Source organism: Malurus melanocephalus, unplaced genomic scaffold, assembly GCF_030028575.1.
Source record: "Malurus melanocephalus ecotype Western Australia unplaced genomic scaffold, MMel_1.1 scaffold_4, whole genome shotgun sequence".
Classification (NCBI taxonomy): domain Eukaryota; kingdom Metazoa; phylum Chordata; class Aves; order Passeriformes; family Maluridae; genus Malurus; species Malurus melanocephalus.
Window position 1 is genome coordinate 2,851,406 of NW_026623236.1, and position 12,205 is coordinate 2,863,610.

Consider the following 12,205-nt stretch of genomic DNA (forward strand, 5'->3'; position numbering starts at 1 on the left):
AGCACAGTTATATTCATTCACGTTCATATTTTATTTTCATAAGAACATAGTGTGATGCTTCTGTTCAGGACTATGACTGATTTCATTTGGCTATGTAAGACAATGCAGAGTCTCCCACTGATGCCAGTCCAGCACTTCTGAGAAGGCACACATCAAGAATTGGGTGTTAATTTCTGAATGTATTAGACTTGTGCTGGGATGAAAGAATTTGGACAAAATAAACATTAGATGAGTCTAGTCTTCAGAGTTACAATGAACATGCCAAAGGGACATAATCTTACTGAAGCTGCTTCAGCACTCTGTTTGGACTTTGAAGGTGGGTTAAGATACATAAATAGGTATGTCCTTATTTACAAATTTTGGGCATAGAGGACAGTCCAGCCAAAGCTAAATTATCAATCGATTCACGTTTAAGCAGCTAYGAGGCTCCTTGAATTTCTTACAGTATCCTTCTCCCTGTTGAGACCCACAACCGTTCCCGACTCGCATCTGAGCCCGAGCCCCAGGTCAGCGCACCTCCGCGGACTCTCCAGATCTGTCCAAGTCGATAACCGGGCAGCTCCCTACAACAGGCTGCCACTCTGCTGGGAGCTGCGGGCAGAAGACATTGTTCTCGGTGTTGCTTTTGTAGGGTGATGTGTTCTGAGAATCCCACCCGTTTGGCAGCTGCATCAGGCCCAGGATGTGGGGAGTGATGGCGGAGGGGAGCCGACACGCACCCCTGGGTATTTCTGTGTAGACAGATGTGTGTTGCCCGTGCGTGTCACCACCCCTGGGGTATTTCTGTGTAGACAGATGTGTGTTGCCCGTGCATGTCACCTCTCCTGGGTATTTCTGTGTAGACAGATGTGTGTTGCCCGTGCGTGTCACCTCTCCTGGGGTATTTCTGTGTAGACAGATGTGTGTTGCCCGTGCGTGTCACCCCCCCGGGGTATCTCTGCGTAGACAGATGTGTGTTGCCGCCGGGCCGCCCCCCCGCTCCCCGCGGGCCGGCCCCGGGAACGCCCTGCGGGTGCTCATGCGGCTGCCGCCGGCGGAGCGTCCCTGGCGCTGGGGCAGCGCCGGCCTCTCCCTTCCTTCCCCCGCCCGCCGAGACGCCTCCCGCCCGGCCACAGCCCCGGCCCCGGCCCTGCGCACAGCGGCGGACTCACCGGGCAGCGCGCACGSAGAGCCATGGCACGGTCCCGCGGCGATGTCCGCTTCCTCCTCCTCCTCCTSCTCTGCAGCTCCGCGGCGGCCGGGTACGTGGGGCCGGGGCGGGCTGGGGCGCGGGGCGCCTCACCTTCCTCCCGTCCCCGGCGCGGGGGCTGCGCGGGCAGCACAGCGCTTCCCGGGGCTCCCCGGTGCCCTGCTGGCAGCCGGTCCCGRGAGCGGGCAGAGCAGCGCTGCCCGCGCCCCGTCCTGCGCAGCCGGCAGCGCCCGGGGAGTGAGCATCACTTCCAGCCTCCGCAGCGGAGAGAAACGGGAAGAGTTTGGCAGCGTGTGTTGTATGCCTTTATGTGAACGCGGTGACTTTTTTTGAGTGTGTTTCACTCCCTGCCCTTTCTCCCTCTGCCCGTTTTGGACTTTCCAGACCTACGTTCCTTGTGGCAGTTCCCTGGAGCATCAGGCCTGGAACAAACCTGACTGTTGGAGTAGCTCTTCTGCCGGACAGCCCAGCGCAGGTCACYGTAAAGGGAGAAGTGATCAGAGATAATGAGACCATCTTGAGCAGGGAAATGGTCTTTGAGAAAGGTAAGAAAATGGACTTGGTTTGAAAGTGTTTCAGTTTGCCTTCTCGCACAAGTATTTTGTTCGTCCAAAAATATCACAACTTCTAAAATGGTACTAAAATAGGAAATTTATTTCCAAGTAAGGAGTTGCTATGGGAAAATAATCTTGTACCCTGCTGGCTCTCTTTGGAGTTGGGCAGCTGAGCTGGATATAAGGGTGTACTAACTCTTTGTAATTTCATGGGTGTACTAACTCTTTGTAAATTCTGCAAATAATCAAATAGTAGGAAAGTGTGATGAATGTGGGATTTTTGAGGAATTAGGAAGCACTCTGGTCAATGTAGTGGGGCCACTAAAGAAGTAGAAGAGTTGCTTACAGGTAGCTTGTTAAGATGCAAAGTGAAGCATGTGGGAGAATGGAAGGAGTGGAACAAATAAGGTAATACAGCTGGAACTGCTTCTTCATGGTGTGAGAAAGAAATGACCTGACTGTGTCAGACTTTGTTACTTGGAAGCTCTGTGCATTTGAAGAAACAGGAATTTTTAAGGATCAGGAATTGAGTTGTGGAGAGGTTGGGGACTCAAGTAAACCTGAGAAGAGACTGATTTAATCTATGCCACCAGTCAGGGGTGGTTGATGAGATGGGAGCTCTGAAGAGCTGAGATATTCTGGCCAATGATCCTTTTCAGAAAGGTCAGCTGGCAACAGAAGAATAGAGATGTCTTGCCTGAGATTTATCCTTGTGAGAAAGAAAATATTTTGTATGGATAGTCCAGCTTTCACACTGCTCTTGGTATGAGGCAATATAAATGACATCTAAACTCCAGCTTTTTATTTGTTAGAAGTAGAGAGTCTGAGGGCAGCATGAGGTTCTGAAAAATCTGTCCTACTATAACACACTTTCTCTACTGCTTGTGTAATTCTTCTATTAATGCCTTACAGTTAATGTAGGTGCCTTAGTTAGAAGCATCACACCTTCAATTCAAAGCCTTCAAAACATGTAGAGAGGACTGAGGCTTTGAGTGTGATGGAGTACATTTGACCAGGTCAAAACATTTTTATATAGAGTCAAACAAAATGTAAACCAACTATGTTTTTTGTTTTCTTTCGAAAGCAAAAGTTTTAAAAAGAAAATTAATAGTCTTCTCCTTTTCTTCCTCTAATTATACTGGCTTTTAATTCCTGTTTCTGTTYTGCTTTAACATAATGTTCACTGAGCCGTGCATGAGTTTCAACCTGTCTGTTTTTGTCCTTCTCAACGTTAAAAACCAGACAAACAACTGGTAATTCCAAGCTTGTGAAAATATGTGGCTGTCTCTATCTTCTGAGCACACAGAATAATGCTTGACACTGGGAGYTGCTGAAGTCAGAGTGAATGGTGGGTTACCAGGAACAGGTATGACACTGGGTCAGACTGGATATGGTGAGGAAAAAGGACAAACGCCATAGTGCATTACTAACTTCTAATATTCTCACATCTTTAAAATATATCTTTAAATTCTCTATGCTTTTTTACTTGGTATGTGAAACAGAAAAGATGCTGAGCATACCATGTATTTATTTCCTCTTGCAAAATTATTGACATTTAGCATGTGGACATAACTTTTTTTCTAGTCAGGTTATATAATCTGTTAGTCATTTGTTTTCTGTGAACAGATATGTAACCAAAACTGTTATGGGCCAGGAGCAAGGGAACTGCTCTGTAAAAGAGGATGTAGTCTTGAAGATGTGTATACAAAGGTGCTACAGGTGTGGATCAGTTCTGAGTAAGAGAGAAACAGAAGCAGGTTTGTCAGAAAAAGAACATAAATCTTTTAATTTTTCATTGAATAACAAAACAATCTTAAGATGAAATATGAAGCAGTATTGTTATAGCTGAACTTAGTCTGTGACTCAAGGAAGGTTGAAGGTTTTATCAGGCCAGCTGTTGCAGTTAAAGGAAAAACTCAAGCGTTTCTCCAGGCACACAAAGTCTTCTTTAAATTACGTAATTGCTGCATATATTAGTGACCAGAAAACACTGCTTTGTCTGTCACTGAACACTTACCTTGGTTAGGCTGCACATTCAGTGGCATTGTTGCCTAACCTGGCTCGGTTATTCTGTGTAGTTTTCCTTGCATGGTGACAGCAAAAGCAGGGGATTAACTGCTCTGAGAGACTGATCTGGCTGAAAAATAAAGTTTTTATTTTGTTTGAATGTTTTTTTAGGCAGACAGGTCCCCTGGTTCAACACGCAGACATTTGTGTTGGTGGAACTGAGTTGGAGGTTGGRTGCTGGAGACAGAGGACAGGCTGAGGACACAGTTTTTATTAGGGATATTTAATCTGGCAGGCCAAGTTCGTTCAAGTACCTAAACGTAAGAGCTGTTACGTACCTGTCTGGCAAATGCTTCTGTTATTGCCTTAAATTAACGATTCAGCCTGTTTCTCCAGCAGCAGCTCAATATGATGCATATATTGGCCTAAGTTTCTGTGTTAGCTCCATGAGAGTACCTTGTTGAATTAGAGGTTTTTTTCTTTCTATAATTCTTGCTTTGTATAAGAAAAAGATTGTTTGCCCTCTGTTCTAACATTACTGGAAGTGGAATTTTGGTACCTGAGTATTTACCTTGGGAAATTTTCTGTAGAGAAATGCTKTAGCAGTGGAGGTTGATTCACATCGTTATTGTGCTTTTTATATATCAAAGGGAAAAGAAATACATTTACTAAAAAGTGGCTAGTGGGTATTTGAAGTGAAGGAGAAAGTGTGCATGCACATGCATTTAAAGATATTTTGAGCTTGKCTCCATACTCCAGAATCCAAATGTACTGTATAGGAAGGGAGATAGTTTAGGACCAATATTTTGGTRCAGAAATTAAGTTAATTATATTTAATATAGTGAAAAAAAAAATCCGACTGTTTGCAAGTAGGAGGTTGCTGCTACAGGTAAACTTWGTGTGAGCTAGCACAACCCAAAAAAAAACCAGAACACGTTACCAGGAGAGAATAGGTTTCCATTGCCTAGAGCAGACTGCAGGAAAACACAAAGCACTAAAGCCATTTCTGTGTGCTGTTTCAAGCCTTGACACACTTTCTGTGTGCGGATGCAGTAATCAGAAAGATCTTCACCCTCATTGAAAATGACTGCAGAAAGTAACAATGGCTTGTGTGCAGTTGGAGCTGTTGGGCTTTCTGTGTCAACAATAGCAAAAAAAGAAATTAATGGGAATAACAGACRGACAAGTTAAATTCCCTGCACAAATAACTTGATCTTTAGAGATGGCAGTGAAGGGTGACTTTGCCATGCATATTTATCCRGTCATTGATAATAAAGATGTAGTATGAATTGGCGTGAGTGTTTTCTTAAGGGTTTGCTATCCAGACATTGCTGTGTATTAGTGTATGAGAAAACTTACACTTTAATTGTGAGAGGTTTTGAAAAGTGTTTTCTGTGTTGGTGCTAGAATGTTTGGAAAGAGTAAGTAGCATACAAGTTGGGGAAAAAAGTGGTTTTAAGAAAAGCTTTTATGGATAATGAGGTGTCATTATATGCCCAACAGTGTGAATGTTTTTACTTTTAAGGGATAAGATTAATTAGTTAGAGCTTTTGCTGTTTAAGGTACAACGTAATGTATTTCAGGCACGGTGAGTGAGAATGATGTGAACTTACCAAAGAATTTGGTTTACAGTAACATGCATAGTTTGTAAATTACTTGTACATGTTAATGAATTTATGCTGTTTTTCTGTTTTTCTAGAGAGCAGTATGCTTACTTGTTAACAGAGGTTACTGAGCTAGARCATGGCAAATACTCAGCTAGGATTTATGAAGCATGATAGTTTGTGAGAATGTTTGTCAAGCTCAGACATGTAGTGATCCTCCATATAGACAGTGGAAAATCTCCTTTTACCAGAAGGCATGTTTTACATACTTAATAATATGGTTCTGACCACGTTAGTATGAGAAACAGTGAAAAACACTAAGAATAGTAAGTTGTAAAGTAATACCTAAATGGAAATGAATGGCCTAAACCTGCCAGTCTTTGTTACTAAATTTGAATTGTCTCTGTACCTTATGTCAAAATAAAATGACAGAGTTATTGGTGACTACRCTATCTATGCTGAAAATCTGTGGGGTGAAATGTTTCTGACAGTTTAGTGGAACTCTAATTAAATCTCCTTTCTGCCTAATTTTTCATCAATGCCTAAAAAGCCAAACATGAGAGAGCAGGAGTTGCATGATTTTGCATCCATAACCTCCATATCCAAAAATACGTGTAGCTGTGCCTCATAAAAAATAAGTTGTCAAATAGTCAGTGCATGCACATAACCTATGCAGAATCAGAATATAGGAAAAGTTTTTGGGTAGGAGGTGTTGGGGCTGGACCCAGAGTCAACTGAGCTAGTAAATAAGAAAGTGCTCTGTTTTGGTATTTCATACTGCTGGAGTGTATAAAAGAAAAAAACAAGAACATTTAAAAAAAMCCCTAAACTCAGATTTTTGTGCCTGTTGTTGAATCCATCCTATTAACAGGCCCATTTAATTGTTTACAGAAAAACAGGAGTACCTATCCCATACTTTAAGCTTTGATTTATTGTTTGGTACAAGGGATGCTCTTTGAGATTTGAGGAGTCTTTCTGTGACTCAAGTCTTACCTGTTAGTGCATGAGCTTTTTCTGGTCACCGTGCTCTTTGCCAATATCCAGCCAAGGAGGGTGTGACAGATTGAGCACTACAGGCTGTTTCACAGTAGCTTCAGAAGGGTGGGATAAAATAGAAATGCAGACAGTGAGGCAACTCATACACATGAGGGAATATTACATATCCTAATGTGTGGTTCCCTGTTGCTGCTGTGAATTGGATTGGCTTTGTAGCTTTTAGGGAGGAGAGAGAAGAGCAAACTAAAGGCTCTGAATTAGGGAAAAAATAAGTGATGACAATAAACAAAAGGAATTTGTAGGTAACATGCTGTCAGAAACAAAAAGGGAAGCAAAGGGTGAAAACCCCTGAGGGATTCATACTAAGAGGTTAAGTATAAATTAACAGAGCAGAAAGGTAAGAAATGAGGTAATTAAACATGATCTAAACTGGCCAAAAAACAATAGAAAGAGGGAAAACCATATATAGAAACTAAATAAAATCAGATTACAAAGATTGAACTTAAAGAGGTGGAATGGGTAACTGGTAAGGCGAAGCCATCATTGTGAAAGAATGGGAAGGATGGTAAGGCAGGTTTTTAAATGCCATATTGGTAGCAAGAAAGCTAGCAAAGGATGTGGCTTGCTACTCTGATGAGAAGGGGTTGACTGATGATACKGAGAGGCAGCAAGTGTTCAGTCTTYGCTAAGAAGATCAACTAATTGTCATGGAAAAGGCTTAAGAAAAAGACAGCAAAAGGGAAGGAACAATTTAAAGAGTGCTTTGGTAAAGCATGTGTTTAGGCCTGATAAAATTGCATGTAGATTATAGGGAATTTACTGAAATAATTTTAAAACTGCTAGGAAAGTTTTGAGAGCATGAGTGAACAGAGAGGTTCTGGAAGATTGAAAACCTGTGAATGAAAGGTATTGCACTGTGGGTTGGCAAGTTTTGTAGGTGGAGAAGAAGCAGGATTTTGTTATATATTGATTTTACTAAGGYGCTTGATAGTCTGGCATGGCACTCTTGACAAGCCAGCTGGGGAATCAGGGACAGCATGAAATTCTTGCTAGATATATTTGTGGCTGGATGGAAAATAGCGTTTGTCAAGTAGGTCCAAGTGGTTCACTCTCAAACTGGAAATGAGTTGCCCTGAAACTGTGCTGTTCAGTTTGGCTGACATGAAAGAGAAAGGGAGAATATTTATGAGATTAGTGAAGGGGTGGTAAGGACGCAGGGAGAAAGGATTAGATTTTGAACTCGTTTTGGCAATACCAGAAATGATTAGAGGAAAAACTGGAGTGTGAKTCACTGGAATTAGTGCATAGTTCTGCTTTTGTTGATGAATAATAGAGCATGCCTGTGTTGGATGGGGAACAAGGGGATGCAGTCCTGCAGAAAAGGGTGTGTGCATGTGTATAGGGGGTCGATGGTTTAAAGGTAACAGAAGGTGAAGGTTKGTCAGTAATACTGTGTGCTCAGAAAAGAAGGTAAACGTACTCAAAGGTATCCACAGAGGTGCTTTCTGTAAGCTGTGAGAAAGTATTCTAGTAATCTTCACAGACTAATTAGGCATCCTGGGGAATGCTGTGACTGCTTTTTGGCACTCATCGTGGAGCCTGTGAACCAACTGGTGAAATGCCAGGGAGAGCAGAGGGAAAGATCTGAGATCTCTTGGGAGACAAGTTCAAACCTGACAGAAGATGGRCCTTCCCATGAGATGAAAATAAACTGTGGAACTCCATGTCCCAGTTGTTGTGGATGGAAAACGTGRTTGCACAAATTTATGACACAAAAGTCCATGAAGGATTGGCCCAGTATAGAGGCACTCMGATTGCATAGGCTGGGAAGAGTACCCAAGGAAGAGTCGCTGTGTACTTGTTTGTTTTTTTTTATGCTGTTCAGATATGTATCCTTGATTGTTGCTGGAGATGGGACCTTAGGCCAAACACACATTGATTTGACCCTAGGAGTCTCTTCTACATTCTGCAAAGTGTCTGTGGAGAGATGGGAGGAACYGGGGTGAGGTATTAGGAGAAGTATGCTATGCACCTGTTACGTACTATTAGGTACACTAAAAGTAGCTTTAAAGAGAAAAGGGTGGTAGCCAACGGTGGATGGGTCTAAGATGGGTCTAAGGTCTAGTCCTTCGTGGTGTCTAGTTACAAGGACATCCAAGCTGAAGTATTGGGTTATAGAAGTACCTGTGGAGGCAGCAAGCAGTTGGGAAATTCATGATTTCCATTAATACAGAAGTGACTTGTCTTTTCACAAGACTCTTATGACTATCAGCACTGGCAGTGTTGCTGGTTTCCATGCTGTCCATGACTGTTTGTGAAGGCAGAGTTGAGATCTTAGCAGCAGAGATTGAATAGCAAGTGTCTAGAGATTAAGCTGGCTCTCCTAGACTTTGAAGTCCATGTGTGTAGAAAACACGGTTATAGTCACAGACCAGTTCTGTAGCCTCCTGGAGGTGTAGCTGTGTGGTCCAGATGCTTATTTTGTATCATTAGRGGTTTATGTTACCTTTATTTACTGATGAAGGAAGTCTTTGGTAATATTTTTATATATTTGTGTTGCTTCAGAAAAGTTATGTGGCTTTGTCATCACATACTTTAAATGTGCTCCAGAAAATGGAAGAAAATCAATATGAAAACAAACCTTCTTTCACTCTCTCTAAGCAGAAATTTCAATAGATTCTRATCACGTTACTTGCAGTGAATGTGGTTGAGAGGTGACTTGACTTTGAAATTTTGCTCCASTTACAGCAATTGATGTGAGTAGGATATTAATACTGCCAAATATCTGGCATGTGTAGGCTTAGTCATATTKTGTCTTAATGTGATTTTCCTGTATTTTAAGTTGGAATACAAACTGCAGCTGCTTTAAATTGCCTTAATAGTGGCTTTGTCTGTGTTTATTTTATGGACATCAGAATAGCAATGGTGGCCAGTAGTGCCTTGAAAGCAGGATGTGCAGATTCCTGTGAGTTAGTGTGTTTGTGTATAGTCACCAAGGGAATGAAATATATTTCACTTTTAGTTGTGTAAAAGGCTCAAGTCTGAGATTATTCTGAATTGTCTGTATAGTTTCATAGATTGGATCTTATGTCAAGGAAGTTTTCTCTGTGGTATTCAAAAAAGGCTTTCCTAACAGCTGTGATTTTATAATTTATGGCAATATAGTTGTTTTGGTATGGTAGGTAGTGGTAATATCATGCTCATGACAAAAAGTTCGTGGATGGCTCTTAGGCTTGTCCCCRGAAAAAGTTGGTAAGAGGCTGTACTTGAGTTTAAGCAATGGTAGTGCCTGGATGACTCTCAGAACATCTCTGATTAAAAAAACTATTTCGTTTTGGAAATAGGAAGCTGTTTTGTTTTCCTTCCCAGTGTGCAGTGCCTTAGATAAACCAGAGAATGTTTTCTAAGTATTGTGTTCTTGCAACTGGCTGGTCTCTGACTACTCAGCTGAAAGTGGTAATAATAGTATGATCCATGGAGTTGGTTGATTGACTTTACATGACTGAGTGAAGAATTCAATGTCTGAATTCTGCTTTAAATCTAAAAAGGTCCAGTCAGCAGGAAACATGCTACTTGCTTGTGGAAGGATCATGGATGTGGCAGGGCAAGGGAAGAGGTGCCCAGCCATCAGCAGTATCTGTTGGTCTGAGAGGGTGGGAGATTGTGGCTTTCCTCAAGGGTGGGTCTTGCAATGCTGATGGGAGGAGAATGGCTGAACCAGTCAGAGGGACAAGCAGGGGKTTACCACTAAACCTTTGCCATGTAAGATGGGAAGACACAGAATGCCRTGGTCAGGGGACAGAGGAAGAGGAAGGATAGTGCCTTTTCTGTTTATACCTTGTAAATCTGCATCTGTTCTGTCCTGGTCCTGAGTGTTTCTGATGTGCTTTCTATGGCTGGGTTTCTCACACTTTTCTGATCATGGAGATTAGGGAAAAAGTTTTATATTTAGGTGGAGAAGGGTTTTTCCTAGTTGTCAGGAAAATATCCCTACACTTCCATTGCAGACTGATGCTMGAACTTGCTAGCAACTGCAGAGTTTGGTAAAATGTAGCTTTAATCACAAAACACATCTGTGCATGCTGCCTTTCTTCTGTCCTCTAGGGCTGTGGTGTCCTGTCTCTGGACCAGATCCTCAGGTGATAAACCTTGGTGCAGTTTAGATGATTCCTCCTGTCCCTTTACATCTTTCTCCATAGGCAGCTCTGCTACCTTGCCTCTGTCTCCCCCTTTATAATTGCTGATTGCTTTTTGCCTCCAGGTTTGCAAAAATGACTGAAAAGGATAAGGGGTGGAGGAAATAGGAAGGTGGGTAAGAAGCAGCTGTGGAGGGAAGCCTATGCAGTACTGGCAGACTGGGTTGAGGAGGCTTTTTGGAGCAAGTTATACCCCTTTGCTACAGGCCTGTTGCCCTTATTTGGCTTTGGATGTCAGCCCTAAAGCTGACGTGCCCTGGCAGTCCCTTCTGTGTGTGTTTGAGTGCTGGATTGCCCCTCCTTCTGTCATCYGGGCCAAATTGAGCTATAACTTAGCAGCAGTGGCTCATGCTCTGTGTCTTGGGCTATTTGTGTTACTAACCAGTGCTAATTTGGGTGATAGCCTGAGCATGATAGATGAGGARTATAACATATTTAAAGCAAACTGCAAACTACACGGATTTGCAGGTCTTCTTTGAAGAATAAGTGTTTTTCACTTCCTGGACAGCTTAGATCTTGGTATTTATGTATTCTTTTTAACACAAAATGGTATATATTTTGGACAGGAATAAAAATCTGGAAGGACATTGAAGAACACTATTTTTGATGTGAGTTTTTGAAGTAGATTCAGCAGTAGAAAAAAACTCCATTTGCCAATGCAAAGAAAATATTTTTCTGTAAACATTTCCTAAGCATGGATATGTGAACACAGCTGTCAGAGCAATTATTTCAGTAAATCAATCTGAAGTGATTCCAGATATATTTTTCCTGTTCTCACACATTACTGAGAAGGATTGAGGACATAGGTAGAAAAGGTTAAGTGAGAAAATCTGTTTGTAGCAATACCTGCCACATGAGCTAGAATTATACAATCAGTCCTGACTTTATGTAAATTACAGACTAAAGTGCTATTTTACTGATTTATATTGGCACAAGCTCTAGTTCACTGTGCCAAGCCATACAGKAATTTTTTCTAGAACCTCTGTTCTTTTTTTAGGGGTGGAAGTTGAAACATTTATGACTWGTCCTAGTGGTGTCATCTGAAGAAGAGGTAGCAAAAGTTTCTGGGTTTGGGTCAGGCCAGGGAAGGATTTAAGATACCATTGTTTGTGCAGTTCTCCGCAAGTCTAAAAAAACCCCATACATGTTGTGTTGATGTGGAWTTTTTTCTGTTTGTTGTATGGATAAAAATACTGTCAGACTGACAACAAATGGCAGGGTGGAAAAATACTTAAAAAAGATGATAATTTCTTCCTGCCATCCATACTGGTGACATGTAACTCCTGCACTGTCTTTGATTCTTCTTCTACTGGACAATCCAAAATGCCATAGATGTTGAGGAAAAGGAGGCAGGACAGTGTGGCATTTGTTTCCACTGTGTTTCTGTGTGTCTCAATGCAGTATTTATTGAATGAATACAGTACCAGCTTCAGGAATTCTGTGAAAGAAATGGTTTTGCAAATGACAAGGAAGGAGTTTTTTGTTTTTTTTGGAAGGCTCATGTGAGTTCTGTTGGGATTTTTTGTAGCTTTTTAACTTCCTTCAGTATTAGTCTGGGACAGTCTACTAACTTTTCCTGTCTCCCCATAAAACCAAGTCATGGTTCCCAGCTGGAAGTTTTCCCTAACCTCTTGTCCCGTGCTCTTGCCTAGTGGCTCC

The 12,205-nt window shown here is 41.9% G+C and overlaps 1 protein-coding gene across 1 annotated transcript in view; it reads left to right on the forward strand.

The window, feature by feature from the left end:
• Positions 1 to 1,173: 1,173 nt before the first annotated feature.
• CD109 (CD109 molecule) overlaps positions 1,174 to 12,205 on the forward strand; it is a 71,409-nt gene continuing 60,377 nt past the window's right edge. The window contains exons 1-2 of the mRNA XM_057369131.1: positions 1,174 to 1,241; positions 1,574 to 1,734. Coding sequence (XP_057225114.1) covers positions 1,174 to 1,241; positions 1,574 to 1,734 — 229 coding nt within the window. The remainder of the gene's footprint in view (positions 1,242 to 1,573; positions 1,735 to 12,205) is intronic.